Here is a 19,810-nt window from a genome sequence, read left to right as displayed (position 1 = left end):
ATCATGACTCCTATAAGCCCTTCTGAAACTTGTGGCAGACAAATCACTGCCTCCTGCTATGTGCTATTCACAAGCCTTCAGATTTCTCTCAAGCAGACAGTGCTCTGTGAAGGCAAGTAGAAGATTTATGTTAAAACCTACATATTTATAGAGGTCTAAAGACAGCGTTAAGCAAATCAGTTTCATCCCACTCCTATGCATTTTTTGCACCCAGTGTTAAATCAGCTCAAGGTAACTGAAGTGCAGCCAAGAAACAAGTGCCGAGTACAATCTGCTGGAATGCCAAGTAAGGAAACAAGAACTTTGCAAGGCAAAGTTTTTTCTGAAGCATCCTGTGGACTCTCATGTTATTCAGAGGAAGCAAAACCAGCCTGTTTTAAAATTTCAGCTTGCTGGGGTAGCACTAACCTTTACAAAACTGTCCAGAAGGAGCTGCAGCACCTACAAGGTTTGCAGTGGATTGTATCAAGCAGCTTCCAAGGTTCGAATAAGGCAATAAAAGAAAATTACTCCAATTTGTAGGTCCTGTCCTCAGCTCCTGTGTATTAACTGGATTCAGCACCCCGTGAAACAAAACCTCTGCCTTAGAAGAAGCTTTGATAAAGAGGACTCCTGCATTTGAGGGACCTGAATAAACCCTATCAAGGTCTAACATGAAGCCTCTCCAAGTGGTATTTATGTGGCTTGCATTTACCTTTTATGCAAGTCATGGAACATGCCAGACAGCTTTCCACAGTTTTCCAAGCTGGAAAATTGCTCATGGTCAGCAGCAGCATTTATGATGATATTAACACCAAAGCCATCAGTAACAGTTTAAGTATCTTTTTTAATTTTCTTACAACCACTTAAAATTGTCATATAACACAAACTTTTGTACACTATTTACAGACAAAACAAGTAAAATATCCATCCAAAATATTTTTTAAAAAAATCCTCTGATTAAATTGTTACACCTGCTCAAACAATGGTGGGACTTAATAGGCATATTTTCTTGTGCATGTTTCTCTTCCATGTAGTACTTCAGTCTCACTGCATATATATATTTTCTTTTAAAAGTTAAAGAAAGATAAAACAAGCAGAAGGGACACAACACAATATGCATTTAAATCTTTGTTTAAGAACAAGCAGCTAATTAAAAAAGGCAAAATACAGGAAAAGTGCATCAGTTCCAATGAGTTAGTATAAGAAAGAGGCCCACAAGTGTGGAGCTGTCACCCTTTTGGGCAGAGACTCCTAGAAGACCTCTGATTGTCTATAGAGATTATTTTAAATTTATTTTAAACAGAAATCATGGGGGGAAAAGAAAAAAAAAAGAAAAAAAAAAAAAAGAGAGGAGAAACATGACACCTCCAGATTGTTTTTTGTTTTGCCATGAGGTTTCTTGGAAACTGGTGCTCAACAACTTTCAGAGTGGGTGAGAATTCTTTTGTGCCCAGAGCTCAGAGTTGACCCCGTGCCATGAGCTGTGCCCAAGCCCCAGGGCTGCTCCCCCCAGTCTGTGCCAGGCCAGGGCTCCCATTGTTTGTGCTAAGTCACTCAGACCCACTGCCTTGGAACTCTGTCAGTGCAAGACCTGCTCGCTTCCATGGCTTCAAGCTGAGCCAAACACTGCTGGCTGGGCACCTGAACAGAGCAACTTCTCATCAAAATCTCATCTTCTCACTTGCATGTCTGGTGCATTTCAGAACAGATACCACGCCGAGGAAGCTACAAATGACCATGGAGACAAAGTATCACTAATCTTAACTTGTTTTCCTTGTGTTTCAAACAGATTAGCATTTTGGTTTTACAACAATAAGAGGCTTGTTGTCTCTGGTGTTCCCAAGTCACATTGCAATCCCTCACCCAGAAGGCTGCCCTTGAAAACAAGGCTCATGCGTGTTTGGGGAAGGGTGGCAGCACTCTGAAACAAGGGGTCGGCACACAATCCCTTGGAAGGAGAGCCTTCATCCTACATCTGAAGTCTCCTGACCGAGCCTATGTCTTTGTGCTTAGTTACTTTTAGGTAATCTGAGCTCACAGTAGGCAGCAACCAGGCTGACACTTTGTGACAGGACTGGTTAAGGAGTAGCTTTGTACAGGATCATATTTTTGGCTTTCTGGTAAGGCTACTTCATCTAGTAACAAGAGATTTGGTCCAAAGGTATCCAGTCTCCAGTTTGAGCTCGATAGTTTTGAAGCCTATTCCATTACATTCAAAAATCTCACAAGCCATTGGGCTTTCTGCTAACAAAGTACCAAGGCTTTGTACTTCATACAGAAGAATGGAGTGCTCAGTCCAATCAACTGTAAATATATTTACACTTCTGTGGACCTAGCAGCTAAATACTCCTTCCCTCCTTTAAAGCATCACTGGAATAAAGAACAAACACTACCAAATCCTAAAACAACAACAAAATAGTGCTAAAAGTTGTGACAGAGAATGTAATCTTTAAAACCACTCCTGAACTTTGTATGTACTGTTTCCATTAATCCCAGGAGAGGCTGCAGACCTGGAGTTCTATACAGTACAGAAATTAATCTGCCTTTTATTTCATCCCTCAAAGAGGAACTTTCAAAAATGTTTAGAGTTAGGAAAAAAGTAGTCTTCATTCACCAAGGTCAGTGCTGTACCTCTCTTCTCCTGGAAGGACTGCTTTCAGTTTAGGAGGGACTGCAAGCTGCTTGTGCTTTGGGGATAATTCTACCACATTAGACCTCCATGGCATTTTTGGGGGTCAAATACTTCACTGTTACAGAATCCTTGAGTTGGCGCAGAAAGCACACAACAGTGATCCAACAAAATCTTCCTGCCTAACAAGGCTAAGCTTAGTACAGTCAAAATGGCACCACCAGGTTTCTAAAGCTGTGATGTGCAAACCCAAGATTGCACAATGCATTTGAAAATATGACAAGCAAGAACACAAACCCTCAGTGGGTCAATCCAAGGGCAAACTCCTGTTACCAGCCACATGACCAGTACACAAGGCTCAGCGGAGAGTTCATTTTCTTGTACTGGAGACATTTGTAGGACATCAGTGCCTTTCTCCTGGATTCCAGCTTTGTTGTACTGTATGGTAAATTATGTGCTAGAGGACAGCACAAGCCCTGAACCCTAAATTACTGCAGTCCCAGTGATTTCTGGTGGTGAAAGATTGCTGTCACCCAAATCCAAGATTCAGCCACCAGCTACACAAATCCAGTTTTGAAGAAACAGAGTGACTAAAGCAGCGCGTGAGCTCATTTCAAGTCGTACTGGAGTAAGATGAACAAGTAAGTGCAGTTGTGTCATCTGCCACGCATAGAGAAAGAGGAATTTGAAACAGTCAAGTAGAAACACCATCCATCAAGATAAAGCCCCAAGTATCCCTTTTAAATCCAGCAATAAAACAGAGTGCATTTTTTTCCAGGAAACAGAGTGTACAGTACCCGTGTGCAGCATAAAAACATTTCACAAACAATGAAAACATCCCTTTTGAAAATCTCAACAAAAATAGATCCCATTGGGACCAGACTGTCAGTGCCTCCCAAAACAAGGCAGAAAAATCCAGCCTATAAAACATGCCAAAGGTGACCAGTAAGTATCCCACTAATGGCTGAAACTGCTGACTGCTTTATTTACTGAGAAAAGGAAGTATGACATTTGTATTTTAAACCCCAGGCACCATGTTAACAGGTCCACTAAATTACATGTTCAGCTCTCTTCTCTCCTGACAACTACTTAAAAAGACATCTATCTGTCTATGGGGAAAGGTGGAAGCAACATCTCTTGGTCAGGTCAATCTTGCCAGGCAGCAGGACAACAGAACTCTGCGAATTCTACTGCACTGACCCAAAAGCATCATCTTCCAGCCCAGAAGTTCTCTGCTGGTTAAATTTCTCAAGACAAGATGCTGACAGCAAAGCAGCACTATTTCTTTAGAAATTTTTTCAAGCCTAATGGCTTATGAATGAGCTTGTCCTAAGGGACTGGAGTACAGGCAAATGATCTAAGCATAATATGAAGAGCCAAAACATCCATTTATTGGCCACATATCTGGTGTAAGGAGGAGAAAGGGACACTTTGATTTCAATTTAATTGTGTCTTCGCACTCTGCTTACAATGTGGGAGAAAAATCGTCCTAGCGTCACACTGCCCCTCCCTCAGGAATATTCAGCCAATAAATGGTCTGACATTTACATTTCAATTCTGGAATGAAAAAAAAAAATCTTATTTTAATACTCGTGTCAATAGTTCTGCCTTGACTAGGCAGTTATTCTAAGGGGCAAAAGCAACAACCCCCAGTTACTAAGCTTGGCTTAGTGCCAGCATTTTCACTGGAGGAAGCTCCTCCTCAACACCAACGTGTCAGGTACAGTCATGGGCTGTGCCAACTCAGCTCTTAGCCTACAGACCACGTCCTTGCTGAATCCTGCAGCTCACAGCTCTGGAATGGCCAGTCACACTGGGCCTAAGGGACACTTGAATCATTCCATTTGACCAGAGTAGACCCTGTTCATCAAAACTGCATCTTTCCAAAACCGATTCCTGCATCAGGCACCTTCCGAACTCAAATGCTTTTGTAGGGCAGGGGCTTCCTGCAGAGATGGATTTGACTAGGACATAAAGGGGCAGAGCTGCACACATCCAGCTCCTGCCTGTGCTCCTCCAAACACTCTGAGAACAGGCAGAGTGAATGAATGCAAGCCAGCTGAAACTCAACACTTATTTGATGTAGATCTTGAGCCTGATGTGAGTTTCCCCACACCTATAATGGAAAGTAATGTAAGCCCTCTTGCTCAAAGTGTAAAACACTGCCCTACAGCACGTGGCTGATTGGGTTTTATTACCCTGGAAAATTAAAATCAGCAGTTCATCCTACTGTGAGTCTACTCTGATGGTCTTAGTTGTGATGGAACTAAGATATCCCACTGGTCTTTTTCCTTTTCTGTAATAAAAGCACACAAATCCCTTGCCAACTCACCAAATTTTCATCAAGTCTGATCCTGAGCATCTGTAGATAGTTAAAAATACAAAGTCAAGCTCCTAAGAGTTTCCAGAATGCAAACACTGGCAGAGCTATGTTGCAGCCCTCTATCGATTGCAGTTTCCTTAGTGTATTCTCTAAATAGATGTTCAGGTAGCAAAGCAAAAGTCTGCTGACAGGCCCTATATACATGGCCCAATTGTTTGCTAGAAGAAGAAGGAAATAACTTCATACAATAAAAAAACCAAAACCAAACAACCCAATAAAAATCTGATAACCCAAATATAGAAAATGCAGAGGCACTTTCTCTTTCCTTCCTTATGTCCTACAGCCTGCCTGTAAGAGAAGTGCAAAATAAGTTTTCTGACATCTGAAAAAAGGAAACATCCAGGTTATGCCTACAGAAGTTTCAGATAAAGCTTTGGAACAGAAGCTCTGTGTGCTGACATTGGTTTGCACTCTGGACACGCCCACAGAAGCGAGACTGCTGTGCAGCCACGGACCATGTGCCCAAAAAGAACAGCTCCCTCCCTTTTTAGTTCATCGCTTCTACTGTTCAGGCTACAGAGGTAGTAAAAACAAAAGCAAAACCAACAACAGTGAAACAAACCAAAACAAAAACCCAAAAACTTCAAAAGGAACCACACTCTTGCTATACTGTACATTCAGAACCCTGTGGCCACATTGTTGTCCTAACAATGAACAAATTCATTAAAAATCTCAACATTAACACACGAATGTGCAAAGAACACATTCCAAAGTCAGTGCTGTGGTAAAGCAAGTGTTTGTCCACAGGGAGGGAAGGGGATTCTGTGAAACATCAGGAACAGAAAGTTTATTTCTGGCAGCCTACATGCGAACGTAAACAGGATCCGTTCCTCCTTTTAAATTTTCGTGCCAACAGAACTATTGAAATGTCATTTCCCACAAGAGGAGACTTTTCTGTAATCATTAAAAAATATATTAAAAAAAGGGAACCATAGAGCAAGAGACTATTGTGTTCCCGAGCTGGCAGCTGGTAGAGTAGCCCCTGTGTTTGCATTGGCATTTTGCTCCAGATGTTGTCTTCCTTCTGTTGAAATAGAAAAAAACGAGGCTGACACACACTTTTAGGTCACCAGGGCCTCAGTTAAAGTTCATTTGGCTTTACTTGCTAGAGAGGAAGGAGCATGTTTTTGTAGTTGTGCTTCAAAGGTCCACTTCAACTTGGCTGCTCCTCAGTTTGCAAACTGCTGGTAGAAGGCAAGTTTGACCCTCTCAATGTGATGGCAGAGTTTAATAGCTGGTCCAAGCTTTAAGTCCATGCACTCCTGAACAGTGGGCAGGGTCAGCAGCAGCAGTGCCTGGCCATCGATTTCCTGTCAGAACACAAAAATTCCACAGTGACTTTGTTGTTATTCTCCCTGCTCCTTCAGCTCTGACTTGCTATAATTTCAGATTTGTGACCATTTGTGAATTAGATGTTTCTTTCATGCTCCCCCATGCAGTTTAAAAATCTCTCTCACACACAACAAATTAACTTGCTTCTTAAAATGCCAGCTCAAATCCACTGAGGTACAGTCTCAGGAGATTCTATTGTAAAAAATAGAACCCAACAAAAGAAACCCAGGAAATTTCAAGAAGAAAGTAATTTTAATCAACTACTGCATCTTTCTATAGAAATAGAGGTGAAGTATATCTGGAACTTCCACCATCATAAACCACCCTAACTATTAGTTTTAATTTTTAACACTGGTTTTATGGAAAATTTTAATCAAGAAGCAAATAAAATGTTGACTCTTGTCATGGTGCTTTGTTGTAGGCATTATTTGTAGTTATAGGATTCAGATGCTCTGCTGACCAAAATATTCTCCCCTCAGTAGTGAGAAACCTGAAAAATTCTGGTCATTCCCTGAACTCTCCTCTCTCAAACTGTTGCAGGTTGCACAAGTGTTTGTTTCCTTAGAACCCTATTAAAAAAAACTATTTTTCTGACTCTTTAGAGGATAAAAAGCCAAGTGACAGATTCAACATTTAACAGACAGAAAATGATACCTGATCAAGGAAAATCCTTGCCAGCGGAGCACAGTCGGTGGATTTGAGGAATCGTACCACATCAGCTACACTCCATTCCAGAGGGTTACTGTCCAGCTGCAGCTTTTCAGCAACTTCCATCTTTATGTCCTAGACAAGCCAAAAGAATTCCCAGAATATCACACATGCTAAGTCTTTATTCCGGTCCTATGACACAACCATAACAAAAATCATGGACTTCAATTATTCTGTAGTTTTAATGATGCCCTTCTCGGAGCAACAGAGAACACACATACTGTGGTTAATACTCCCCAGATTTTGGTGCTTGCTCAGCAGGGAGCAAGCCAGGGCAGAAATCTACATTCCAAGTTACCTTTGGCGAAGGAGGTTTATTTTCATCGTCAGAAAAGGAAAAGGTCCTGAGCTTCCTCTTCCGCTTGTCTCGGTCCTGAGCCAGGGAATGGGACAGTTCGCTCTGGGTGGGAGATGATGACAAGGATTTCTTCTCTGATACCTCTGATTCTTCAAGCAGTTCATCTTGGTGCTCTGAGGTGCTGTCCTCAGTCAGAGACTCTTCATCAACCTCATCCTGGTCATCCTCCTCTTCTGCCCCACTGCCCTGAACAGTTAGGAAAGAAGAAAAAGAGGCAGCTGTAACCCTGAAGTTACAAGGAACTGATGTTTGCTGTTTCAAATTAAGCAGTCAAAGATCACATCTCAGATCTATGAGCACTGCTGGCAGGGTCCTACCTGGGGAGATCCAGCTGGAGTGTTATCCACAGACGTAGAAGAACGCTTTTTCTTATGAACAAAGAAATGTTTTCGTCTCTTCCTTCTTTTATTTGGTTTCTTCATGGCTACTTCCAGGTTGCTGTGGCCACCTGGGGGCCGACCTATCCGCTTGTTTTTCCGCTTTCCATAATAGTGTGCTACCAGACAGAAGAACAGAGCAGTGTTGAAATGCACCTTCAGTGTCACTAGTTATGTTTGTCCCTCATCAGGACTGGAAAATCAGTAGAATGACACTTCCCAATAGGAATCCCAGTTCTGCAAAACTTCAAAATCACTATGTCTGTATTTTCCACTTCAATTTGGTTTAAGAAAAAAGAGTTATTGACCAACTTTGTTTGCCCTGTAAAAATTTACTTCCTCCTTATCTGGGAAGCCCCCAAATGATCCTCTTTTATACAAAAACTATTAAAGATGTGGTCCAATTTATTGGCGCTTTATATGATTTGTAGTTTTTAAACATGGCCTCAATGCACTGTTTGTTCTCACAGTGTCAAATGGTTAAAGCCAGTCTGCAAAAATCCTGAAAACTAAGAAAAGAGCTTGAAGATGTTGCATCTCTTGTCCCTACAACAAATTGGTAAAAGCAATTTATATTGTCACTTAAATTACATTAGTCAGTTCTTGTCTCAAAAGTTGTTTTCAAATGATAAAGTTTTAAGCACACAACAGAAGTTAAGCCATGGTTCCACCACTTAATACAGAATTAATTTTTTCTCCTCTACACAATGGAACATGAATATTTTGCAGGCCTCTCTATGTAGTGCTTGAGCTGCTCCTTCTGGACTCAAAGCCAAAAGAAACTAAAACATCACACTCCAAACTTCACCTTGGTACAGATCTACTACTCACTGTATTTTGTCTTTGTCAAGACAGAGCAGTTCTCTGAACACTTATCCAGCACCATCTGAGGGCCAAAGAGGTTTGGACAACATTCCAGCTTGATGCATGTTTTCCTGCAGAAATCTGCCACCCGATCCGCCGTCCTCACCACCTCCACGGTCGCACGGTAGCTCTTGCCTTTGTATCTAGCATTGAAAATACAGGAACAGTTAGGAATCTTCTGCCTACCAGGATAAAAGGACTTCATTTAAAGGTGTACAAGAATACTGAGATCAAACTTAGAAAAAATATGAGCAATGATGAATTTTATGGGCTGCCAAGTCCAGGAAACAGGAGCTCCTGTCTCTTATGTCAGATCCCCAAATAAAGAAAATCCAACACAGAGGTGTCTGCAGTACCAAACACAGCAACACTGCTCCATCAACAACTACAAAACATCATCTGAGAGGACTGTCCCAGAGTTCAGGTCTTTTGTTTTCTTTTTTCACTGATGGTTTGCTCTCCCTTTGCTTTTATGGGACTGCAGAAATGCCCACTGTGCCATGGACAGCTGGCTCCCCAAACCAAGGCTGAGAGCACCCACTGGGCTCATTCAGGTAACAGCAGACAGCTTTTGGTGAGCCTTTCTGTGCTCCTGTGGAGGCAAGGGGGGACCACTGACACATTTCCAACCAGCTTTTGTCCAACTGCTGAACAATTCCCTAGGACAGTCACTTATTGCATGACTCCTGATTGATTATTATTGCACACTGCTCCCGTTTGATTTAAAAAAATAAATTATTCCTTTTTCACCAAGCTTGCCATTACACTGAAAGAGCTGCACTGTGCAATATCTGCCAGAGCTGCCCAGCATTTCTGCTTTGTTCTCCCAGCACAGCTACAAGCATGTGCTGATATCTACCAGAGATGTTTCAGGCCTGCAAGTTCCTAGTTAATACCTTGAAAAAAAACAGCTGTATGATCGTAGTCCAGATACCCCTGGTGTCACTATGTGGCAAAAGAAAGCAAACAGCAACTTCAGCGAGACTAAACAAGTATTTTGTTCTTTATTCCTCAGCTACACCTTCTATTTACACTAACCTTTGTCATCTTCCTATTGCCCAATTCAGAGCAAACCTTCAGTATATGGAAAGGTGTCTTTTTATACATGAAACTGATCCAACAAAAGAATTACTGACACGTTCAAAATTATGTAGGAAAGTGTGCAGCGGCACATTGGGAAAATCTAATCTCTAATATGCAAACACAGTGACCTAATTACAAAACCATCCCCAGACTATAAAGAAATATCTGGATTTATCAAATATATGCAAATATGTTCACTGCTTTTTTCCTAGCTGTAAAAGTAATCCTGCAAAGAAGCTTCAACTCAAAAAGCTCAGCAGGAAAACTGGGAGTGCTTTAGGGAAGACTGCTGTGGAAAGACATCCATGTCAGGCCATTTCAAAGCTTCTAACTTTATTTCTGAACAATCTTTTTCCACTAAGAAATTTGTGTGGAAATGCTTGAGAAGCTTCCCAAGCAGTACATGTTTCTGCTTTAAAAAACTGACAATTATCTTCAGGTGAATTAAAGAATCTTAAACCTCACCCACGTGTCTGTCGTCTGTCTGTCAGTACAGTGTTGTACCAGTGCCACACCAGCCTCTAGCTGCTCACATGCCTGTAGCAGAGTACACTGCCATATTATGGAGCTTTAAAATCACATGCACTCCACCAGAATTCACAAAGAAATTTATGAAGAATTTAACATTTAATGGTTGTTGGCATCTTGATATGCTCTAAGAGATTTTTCCTTCCCTGAAATGCAAGTTCAAGCACAGACTGCAGAGAACAGCTACTGGGACTGACGAGACAGGGAACAGGACAAGAATTTACTTGGCTTTTAGGGTCTCTCCATGGCCATGCCATGCAGCCTCTTCATCCAGCTGCAGCTCTCGCAGGACACGGCTGGGTTTGTAGGCGGCATTGATCAGTAAAGTGAGAACCTACAGTGCGGGAGGGAAGAGCAGAAAACATGTGTAAGTTATTTGTACAATAAATCTGTTTTAAAGTGCCAGGGCAGAATAGGAAATTACTCCTATTCATCCAAATTATCTAGCATCAAAGCACTCATTCACAGCAGGATTACAGACACGTCCTGACAGTGCCAAAACGAACACTGAGAGCAGCGGACACTCTGGGCCTTCCCAACCCTCAGAATTTGTCTGCAGAGTCACGAGTGTATCCAGCAATTTCCAAGTCATTGCCCTTGAATTACACATCACTAAATTAATGCCTGAGGCTCAGTACTCCCAAACTTGTATAACCTTGGCTAAATCTGAGCGATTATCTTAAAGATTGTATGTCATGTAAAGATGTGCCAAAAAATGCAGGATTTTGCTGCCTGCTAACCTACTGCTTGCAAAAAAAACCATAGTGCAAAATCCTAATCTCTCATCTGTTTTGCTTCCACAAACCATGATAAGATCTGTATTTTACTAAAATGATAATTTCTTGGGTACTGTAAAGTAACTTGGAAGTTGTGAATAACCTGAAGTTAGAGGGGGATAGTACAAACTGGGCACTCTAATTGTACTTTTTATGCTCACTTATGTGCTTATTCCAATCATTCCCAACTGGGTGCATAACAACCTTGACATTACAAATTTGCAGTTTTATTGTTACTAACACAGTAGTCCAGAAATCAAAGAAAAGTATTAAATATAATGCAAGCACCAAACTCTCTCTAGGATTCATATTGTGAGCAAGACTCACAACTGAAATCAACACAACTGAGCACACTGGCTGAACTTCCAGCACCACTCAGCACCTGCACATCAGCAGGATTTGTGCATTGTTTCTGCTTTCAGGCAATGAAGCAGAGTAAACCTTCAGGATAAAATGAAGCTGCCACAGAATTTCACAGTTGTTTTTTTGCCATTCTTACATTAAAGTACTGAAATGGGCAGGAAGGATAGGGTAGTTTTCTGCATGCAAAAAGCGTCCTTTTTCAATAATCTGCTTGATTCTTGACAACCAGACTCCTGTTTTACATCATGTCTGCCAGAAAGTCTCTCTTTCTTATGGTCTCTCCCCATTAAGATACTTGGTAGGGAAGGTAAAAATTCCAGGTATGTTGAGCCAATTCTTATATATAAAGTGATCATTTCATGATAGTTCAAGTGTGCACATCCAGTTAGTTACATCTTGGGAAATTTCCAGCCTCTCAAGTCATATAATAAGCACCTCACGACCTTTTTTGAAATTTCAGAAAAATAATTATTACATTAAAGAATCTGGAAATTTGCTGTGAAACACCTTCTGGAGAAGAAGCTCTCTAGCATTAAAGAATGGCCTCCTCCTCCCTCAACTACATTAAGAAGCCAAACTGTAATTTCATCTGATCCATGCAAATTGTATCCAACTTATAAAACACAGATAAGTCTTTTCATTTCCCAATTACTGAATGTAGTTTGCCATTCTGACTAAGAAAATCTGCATTTCCTCTGTTTTACCATCAACAGTGCAAACCGTAAAGGAATTTTGGGATTATCTCCAGCTAAATTCTGTTAATTAAAATGGAAACATTTATTACAGCCATAAAAAGATACTAACTCCTTTGACTGTAGTAATTACAGGTTATACTGTTTTAACAGAAAATAAAATTTAGCAGTAGAAGGCTGAGTGTTACTTAGATAAATGAGAGGCTTTTATTCTTATCAGCCATTCATAAAACCATTCATGTTTTATACTTTATTATATGCAAAAAGACACTCTTTACTCATCATCAGCTTAAATTTCTGAATTACCCATCTGTGATTAGAGAGAGATCCTCGTGTTTAAGATACTGCTTTTTGCAGTGTATCCATCCAGCTCACCTCCTTCAGCACCAGAACACAGTTCCCAGGTCCCACGGACTGGGGAAGCTCTGCAATCCTGCCTTTGTTCAGGTAAGGCCCTGAGAAGCACCGGTGATTGAAGTAGATCTTTGGGCAGCAGTACTTGCCATTAATTACCACTGAGAAGTGAGAAATGAGAAAACAAATGTTTAAATCACACACTGCAAGCGCCCCAGGAAAGAAGCTCACACTACCTAACAGTTTGTCTGCAGCAAAACAAGGAGGGGGAAAAGTCCTGAATGACAGGGATTTGAGGTAGTTTCTGTGCCACGTTTGCAATGGCACCATTAGTTATTCCAACGTTGCCAAAACATTTTTCATACTTCACACCCGTGCTTGCAAACTGTCAAGCTGCAGTAAATAAAGATGGTCATGTATCAGAAAAGAAACATTCCTTCCTGGCTAGTCTGCTGCTGCTTCATGGTATCACACCACTGAGAACAACAAAGACAAAGACAATCCCAACTTTTTGGTAGCAGAAGCAGTTCCTACACAGCAATTACAGATAAATTTTCCAGTCAGTTTTTTCTCCCCCCAAACTTCTGGCACCAGAGAAACTGTCAGTTATTCTCCACTGTTTATCCTAAACTGCAGCATCACATTGTTTTGCATTTTTAGATTATTTTCCTTTGATTAGCAAACAGAAGATGCAGCAACTGATAAACTGACCTTTGATGAAGTGACAACAGCTCTCTAAATCTATTTAATGGTTCAGCATTGCTCAAAATTCAAGTATTAACATATATTGCAATACACTTATGTTCAAAACCAATGTTGTTTTACCCAGCAATATTGTAGTTTTTTCTTGATTGAGCAACACTATCACTTAAAGACTTTAAATTCAGCAGCTGAAAACTGGCAGATCAAGAAATGAAGTCAAATTTACTTTATGACTCTATTAAAAGCCGATTAAAATGATAAACAAGCACACATCATTTTTATCTTGCTTTTGGTGAAGCTTCAGATGTGCACTTCACTGTAGAGAAAACAGCAGAGGAGGCACTGTGTTGCCAAATGGATGGATCTCTGTGACTTTCACCAGCAGATGTACTTATTCATCACATTCCTTCTTGCAACAGTTTAGAAAATTGTTAGATTTTGCCATCTGGCACACAAAGCAGTTTACTGTTTGAATTGGTTTTGTTTATCACCATGATGCAGTTAACATAAAAACCAGAGAAATCTGCATCCCAAAGCCAGAATCCAACAGCTCTGAGCACAGATACAGCACACCTGCTTCTCCCACATTATCAAATGTAACAGGTGACAATAAAAGGTCACCTGCACAGGTCACAGTATCAGCGCCACATATCCTCTCTGCTGAACGGGTAATGTTCTGATATAAAGATCTGATTTCCAGGCTTAATGCACCTATGAAATGCAGAACAAAAGTAACTGCAGGTTTTTGTTTGTTTCATTCATTTTTGAAGCTCAACAAACCATCAAGGGATGAAAATCTCCAAACCCTTTCCTAATCTTCCCTCTCCTAACAGGGTTGAGCAGGTGCTTAGAGGATATTGCCTTTGTTAGCCTGACCTTTGTGATCAATACCTGAGTCAGAAGAGTTCAATTCCTGGTTCTTTAGTCCATCATGAACTGTCCTTGAAGACAAAATTCTGAAATGAAAAGAAGAAGATTGGGAAAACAGACACATAGTCACGACAGTCACCTCCCCATTATTAAAACACCATTATATTTTTTTCCTCAGCTCCAGCCTTATTAACCTGCTTTTTATACCTCCCCTGTTTCACAATAACATGCAGAAACTACCAAATTCCATTTGGAAAGGACTTCTGTCCTGCTGAAGCCAGCAGCAATCCTTCCTTGCTTGAAGTCCATGGGCCACCATGGTGACAGACACCTCCTAGAGCTACCCACAGGAGTTTACATTCCCTGGCTCCTTTTAACTTCACATTTCACAGCACAAGGCAGTGTAGCCTCAGCTTATGCATTCTGAAAAAGCTGGAATTTAAACAAAACACAACCAAAATGACTCCAGTACTCTGGTAAGGATCCCAGTTACAAAACATGGGGGAACAGTCTGCTCAGTATTTTAGGAGCAATGCAAACACTGGCAGGACTACTGACAGCTCTGGTGTTTGTAAAGCTGTAAGAGTCAATAAAGCCAACTGTGAGCATTCCATGGAGCATATCTGAGCAGGCTCACAAGACTGAGCTCCTCATGCATGACACAGAGTTTCTAGACCAATTGTAGATATTAGTAGAACCCTTCTTTTTGCCTGCTTTGGGCCAAATTTCATATGGGAAGAAACAATTACAAAGAAAACCCCCAAATTCTAAGCTTCCTCTCCTACTGTAGTGCAAGTGTCATTTTGAACATCAGCAGAATCTACCAGCATTAACACAAATGGACTGTGGAATCTCTCAACACTCAGTCCAGCACTTCTGCAAACCTACATCTTCCTAACACAGCACATTTTCCAACTGAAAAATAAAGAGAAAAACCTCAACAAAAAATAAAAGCAAATAACGTGTTACTTACTGTTTCTCTGGCTGAACTACTGCAATTTTTTTCTGCTTGTTTACTGAAAGAAAAAAAAAGAGCAAAATATGAGAGGCAAACAAATGAAGCATCTAGAGCAATATACATATAATGGACTCATTTCTTCTAAGTAACACAGGAAAAAAGATCAATGTTCCCATCACTATAGTGTCAGAGTGTGACCCAGCTGCACGAGAGGCACACTGGCCCAAGTAATTTGAAGAAAACCAGGTTTACTTCAACTTCCATAAAAAAATTCTTTAAATCAAGAACACATATGTCCTGTTTTCTACAAAATCTAGTTGATTCTAGACTTCTTCTGTACCTCTTTGTTTGCATCAGAGCTCCTAAACCACCTGTACTACCAGCCCAAAAGGAATGACATGCTTTCTTTTTCAGCACCCAAAGGTTATGTTCTTTGTCCCAGAGGGCCGCTCTATTGGCACAGTAACTTCAACACTTTAACTTTGAAATTAAATGAAATCAGCTGGTTAGAAACACAAATGACTTAAGATAATTGCTATGCAGGAAAACACTGTTGCAACCAAGTCAGTCATTTAGGTGATGGGTCCACTTGCTAATTCTGGCTTTCACAATCAGGTAGTAAAATAAAACAAGGTAATGCAACTTCATGCCTCTTCAGCAATTTCAGGCTTTGGCACTGGCAAACCTCTGGATTTTTGTTTTCAAATCATCTTTTATCTAATTAGGATCCCCCCTTCTTCCTCATCTGTCCTTGGCAGTGCAAGTGGATTAATTTCTCTTGCTTTGACTTGCAGAAAATGAAAGCTAATTTAAATCTAAAAATTTTCTTATCTTACTTAATGGAACACTCAAGAAATCCTTCAGTTTCTCCAACCCCCATTGAACTTTAATAAACATGCCTCACTAACCAGCTGAGAGAAGACACTATCTTAGTCTACCTACTAGTGTTGTTAAAAAGGTAGGGTTTACTCTTCAGCACTTTGTCGTTAGGGATCATCCCCAGCTGGCCCATTGAGAAAATCAGTCCCCTTTATTTTGTCTCCAAAATGTGCACACACACCACACTGTTTTGTTGTGGCATTTACTTTGCCCAAGTGAAGTGTAAAATCAGTATCAGGGTCAGACACACGGCAAGAACAGCTCAGACAGGAGTAAATGCAGAGCATGGGGGGTGTTCATACACAGACAGGATTTCTTTGTTATGGCCAATGGGTTGTCCCTGCAGGGCCCTACAGTGTGCAGCGGCCTCAAGCCAACACTGTGAGGTTTGGAGTTATTGAAGGAACTGGCCCCAACAGCCAGAGAGGCAGTTGTGCAACACACAGATTCTCTGAGCACAATTAATGTTTCCAAATTCAGCGATGCCAGCAATAAATCTGCAGTAATTTGCTCACCACCTCTAACCCAACACTGCAAATAGAAGAGAACTGGTACCTATTGCTTTGCGAGGAGGCCTGAGCTGATATCCATTCGTCTCACACCAACCCACTGGAAATATATTCATTGATTCCACACTCACTATACACTCAGGGACAGGTTTCTTGGAGCCTGTTCAGTTTAGAAAAGAAAAAATTGAAACGAGTCATAAAACCCCTTATTTGGTTAACGCTTGCCGTATGTTTGTTAGTGAAGCTGCTTTGATTTATGGTGTATCTGGAACACAATAACAATCATTTATTCATCCCCTTTTTCTGACCAAATTCTTTCCTGACCTCATTTGCTTCCTCCTAAAGGCTGGAGATGGGAATTTTCCTTCCGCAGTTTAGCAGGGATGCACAGCGCATAGTAAGTGCATGCTGATGTACTTCCAATCAAGAAATGGGATTATAATGGAGAACAGCTGACACAGGCTTACTCTGTCTTAATGAAGAAACTTTCCTTCCCAGGTCTGGCCAAAGCTTGCTCAGAATGCAAGTCACTCATCTGTGAAACTGTCACAAGGCCCCGCTCAGCACTTTGCACGGTGCCTGAGCCCAACACTGACACTGCAATGCACAAATGCCATTTTTGGCTTAAATAAGCAGTGCCAGCCAAGGCAAACTGGAAACAGACAATGCAAGTGGGTTTTGATGGTGATTTCATTGAGGAAACTGTGCTTTGCTGCCCATAGTCTGCACAGAATGAGCTTGCTCCAAATACCCCTCAGGTTTGGGGATGGCACTACAAGCAACTGTAGTGATGGGTAAGCACTCCTCTCTTCTCCCAAATCAGCTTACCCTCCAGCTGAAGCCAGAGGTATGAATCTTTTAACTTGGTGACTGTAGCAATGCAAACTTCTTCAGGATCAACTGGGTTCACAGCCTCAAGTTTCATGTTCTCTTTAAATCCATGGTCAGAAGTTAACTAGGAAAAAGCCAGAATAGTTCAGTGAGACACCAGCTGTGTATCCAGGATAGGATATGAACAGCAATGAACAGGAGGAACACATAAAACCTTCAGTGCTTGAATAACACAGAACAATACTCAACACAGAGGAGATTTCAGATAATTAGTATGCTGAATACAAATAAGATAGATTAGGAACTACAATGCATTTAAGTTAAAAAAGGCTCTACAGACAGACCTAGCAAAGAGCATCCTCAAAAAATAAGGATGCTGAGGCTCACTGAAAGGATTGAGTGCATTCTCAGCAATCAGAAATTCTCTGCTGCTTGTCACCTGAGTGATAAGTCTGACAAATAGTCTGACCAGGTTCTCCATTCTATCATGTGAACTTGGAAATCCACTTTACGTATGCAAATAACATTCCTGCCTCATCTGAGTTCTGGCAGGCAGAATAGGAAGCTTTCTTTTCATTTTACATTTTTTGGATAAGTTGAATCTTGCTTTATTCACCAATATAGTTTGCATTTATTTTAATAAAAAAAATAAAAAATCCCTCAAACATAAGAATAGGTATTTATCCAGCTCTGGAGCTCTTGAATTAAAGATAAGAAATACCAGCCAGACAGAGGACTCTTCTTCCCAGAGCCACTCTGCAATGTAATTACAGGATCAATACATTATGAATTCTGGAACTAGCCTACACTGATCAACTCTTCTCAGAAAAGGGATAATAAATTCAGTGACCTGTTCTAAGATGCCACAGTTTACAAGACAGAACAAGGGCAACAAGAATTCATAGCCAGCAACACTCTCATCAAAAACTGGTAATTATTCATTCTAATTTCTCCCCCTAAGCACTGCAATAGCCCAAGTATGGTAAATGGAACTGGAAGGCAGGTGTTAATAGTACCCTTTTCCTCTTGACGAAGTATTGTGCTTTGGGGGACAGCAATACCGTCACTGAAGCAACAAAAGCCCAAAATCTTGCACGTCCTTCAGGCACTGGTTAATGTAAAATGATTATTTGGTACTAATTTAAGATGACTTTGTATTGATTGATACAATGGAATTAATTTTTCAAGCTGAAAGGATGGAAGATTGAAAGAGTACCCTTAGTAAATGAAAAGAAGGTCTATTAAAAGGCCCTATTTCCACAGCTACAGGAGCACCAACGATTGATGCTGTTCTGTGTCTCTTCCACGGACTCTTACACATCTCAATTTCACAAAACAAACACTTATTTTCAGTCTGTTTTATCACAACTGAAACATTTGGTCCACTGCTTCCCTATCTAGGAAACTTGCATGCAGATACTTCAGTTCACATTCATTTGTACTCTCTTATCTCTTCTGCCTCCTGAGTTATCTCAGGTAAGGTGTTAAGGTGCTCAAATGTGTCCAGAGGAGGGCAACAAGGTGAAAGGTGGTGAAAGGGCTGGAAGGAATGCCCTGTGAGGAACAGCTCCAGACTCTGGGTTTGTCCAGTTTGGAGAAATGGAGGATGAGGAGTGACCTCACTGCTCCCTGCAGCTTCCCAAGGGATGTGGAGAGGGAGGTGCTGATCTCCAGTGACAGGATGTGTGGGAATGGCTCTGAGCTGTGTCAGGACAGGTTCACAATTGACACTGGGCAGCACTTCTTTACTGAGAGGGTGGTCAAACACTGGAACAGGCTTCCCAGAGAGGTGCTCAAAGCTCCATCCCTGTCAGTGTTTGGCCAACATCCTTAACAGCACACTAATTTCTGGTTAGCCCTGAAGAGGGTCAGGCACTGGACGGGATAATTCATCATTGCAGGTCCTTTCCAGCTGGAATATTCTATTCTACTTGGAAAGGCAATTCAAGTAAGAAACACACAAAAGGTTCCTCTCCCTGGAATCAGGAGTGGCACTGAGGCAGCAAAGGAGATTTTCCTGCAGGAGAACCTTACCGAAGGGAAGCAGCTCTGGGGAGCCGCCTCAGCACCGCACTGTTTGAGGTAGTCGGCCCAGTCGAAGTCCTGCCCAGGGTAACCTAGGACAGCAAAGAGCCAATGGTTAGAGCTGAACAGCTGAGACTCATTTCAAACCCACCTAACACACTCAGCACTGAGATCTGTTTGGCTCACTCAGGTTTGTGAGCTGACTTAGGGCTTCAGGGAGCCATGTGAGGTCAGACCACTCCAACCTGAATCATGAATCTGCCAAGCAGACAAGGGCACCAACTGAAACATGGGAAAGCAGTTTCACCCTTTTCACAGAGTACAGATGAAATTCAGGAGAAATTTCTGCAACTGCTGTTGTGTCAGCTCTGAAACTATTTTTTTAAAACAGAGCAGTCAAAATGTGCACAATATCAACATGCTACTCTCTCAAAGACACGTTAAATACTAAGTCATTAAAGAGAGTGGTAAGATGTGCCAAGAGCCTCATCAAGCCTGATAACAGCTGTAGATCTGCACAAGTTTGAAGGGAAGTGTCTTAACAAGGAGTCCATCAGGAGACAGAGAATCCTTCCAAGAAAAATTATATTCTTCTTGGGGGAAATAC

At 41.2% G+C, this 19,810-nt stretch overlaps 1 protein-coding gene across 1 annotated transcript in view; it reads right to left on the bottom strand.

Annotated features, from left to right (window-relative positions):
* Window positions 1-845: 845 nt before the first annotated feature.
* The window catches only part of SFMBT1 (Scm like with four mbt domains 1), a 71,606-nt gene continuing 52,641 nt past the window's right edge, over window positions 846-19,810 (bottom strand). The window contains exons 10-21 of the mRNA XM_005522172.3: window positions 19,213-19,295; window positions 17,176-17,302; window positions 16,394-16,507; window positions 14,975-15,017; window positions 14,023-14,087; window positions 12,451-12,590; window positions 10,469-10,578; window positions 8,601-8,776; window positions 7,710-7,888; window positions 7,333-7,578; window positions 6,981-7,109; window positions 846-6,304 (exon numbers count right to left, since the gene is read on the bottom strand). Of these exons, the coding sequence (XP_005522229.1) occupies window positions 6,164-6,304; window positions 6,981-7,109; window positions 7,333-7,578; window positions 7,710-7,888; window positions 8,601-8,776; window positions 10,469-10,578; window positions 12,451-12,590; window positions 14,023-14,087; window positions 14,975-15,017; window positions 16,394-16,507; window positions 17,176-17,302; window positions 19,213-19,295 (1,553 nt within the window). The 3' untranslated portion in view covers window positions 846-6,163. The remainder of the gene's footprint in view (window positions 6,305-6,980; window positions 7,110-7,332; window positions 7,579-7,709; window positions 7,889-8,600; window positions 8,777-10,468; window positions 10,579-12,450; window positions 12,591-14,022; window positions 14,088-14,974; window positions 15,018-16,393; window positions 16,508-17,175; window positions 17,303-19,212; window positions 19,296-19,810) is intronic.

This window comes from Pseudopodoces humilis, chromosome 13, assembly GCF_049639895.1.
Source record: "Pseudopodoces humilis isolate 2021_Gansu_Grassland_sample_001 chromosome 13, ASM4963989v1, whole genome shotgun sequence".
In the NCBI taxonomy this organism is placed as follows: domain Eukaryota; kingdom Metazoa; phylum Chordata; class Aves; order Passeriformes; family Paridae; genus Pseudopodoces; species Pseudopodoces humilis.
The sequence above is the reverse complement of the archived record's forward strand: the minus strand, read 5'-3'. Positions and strand labels throughout refer to the sequence as shown.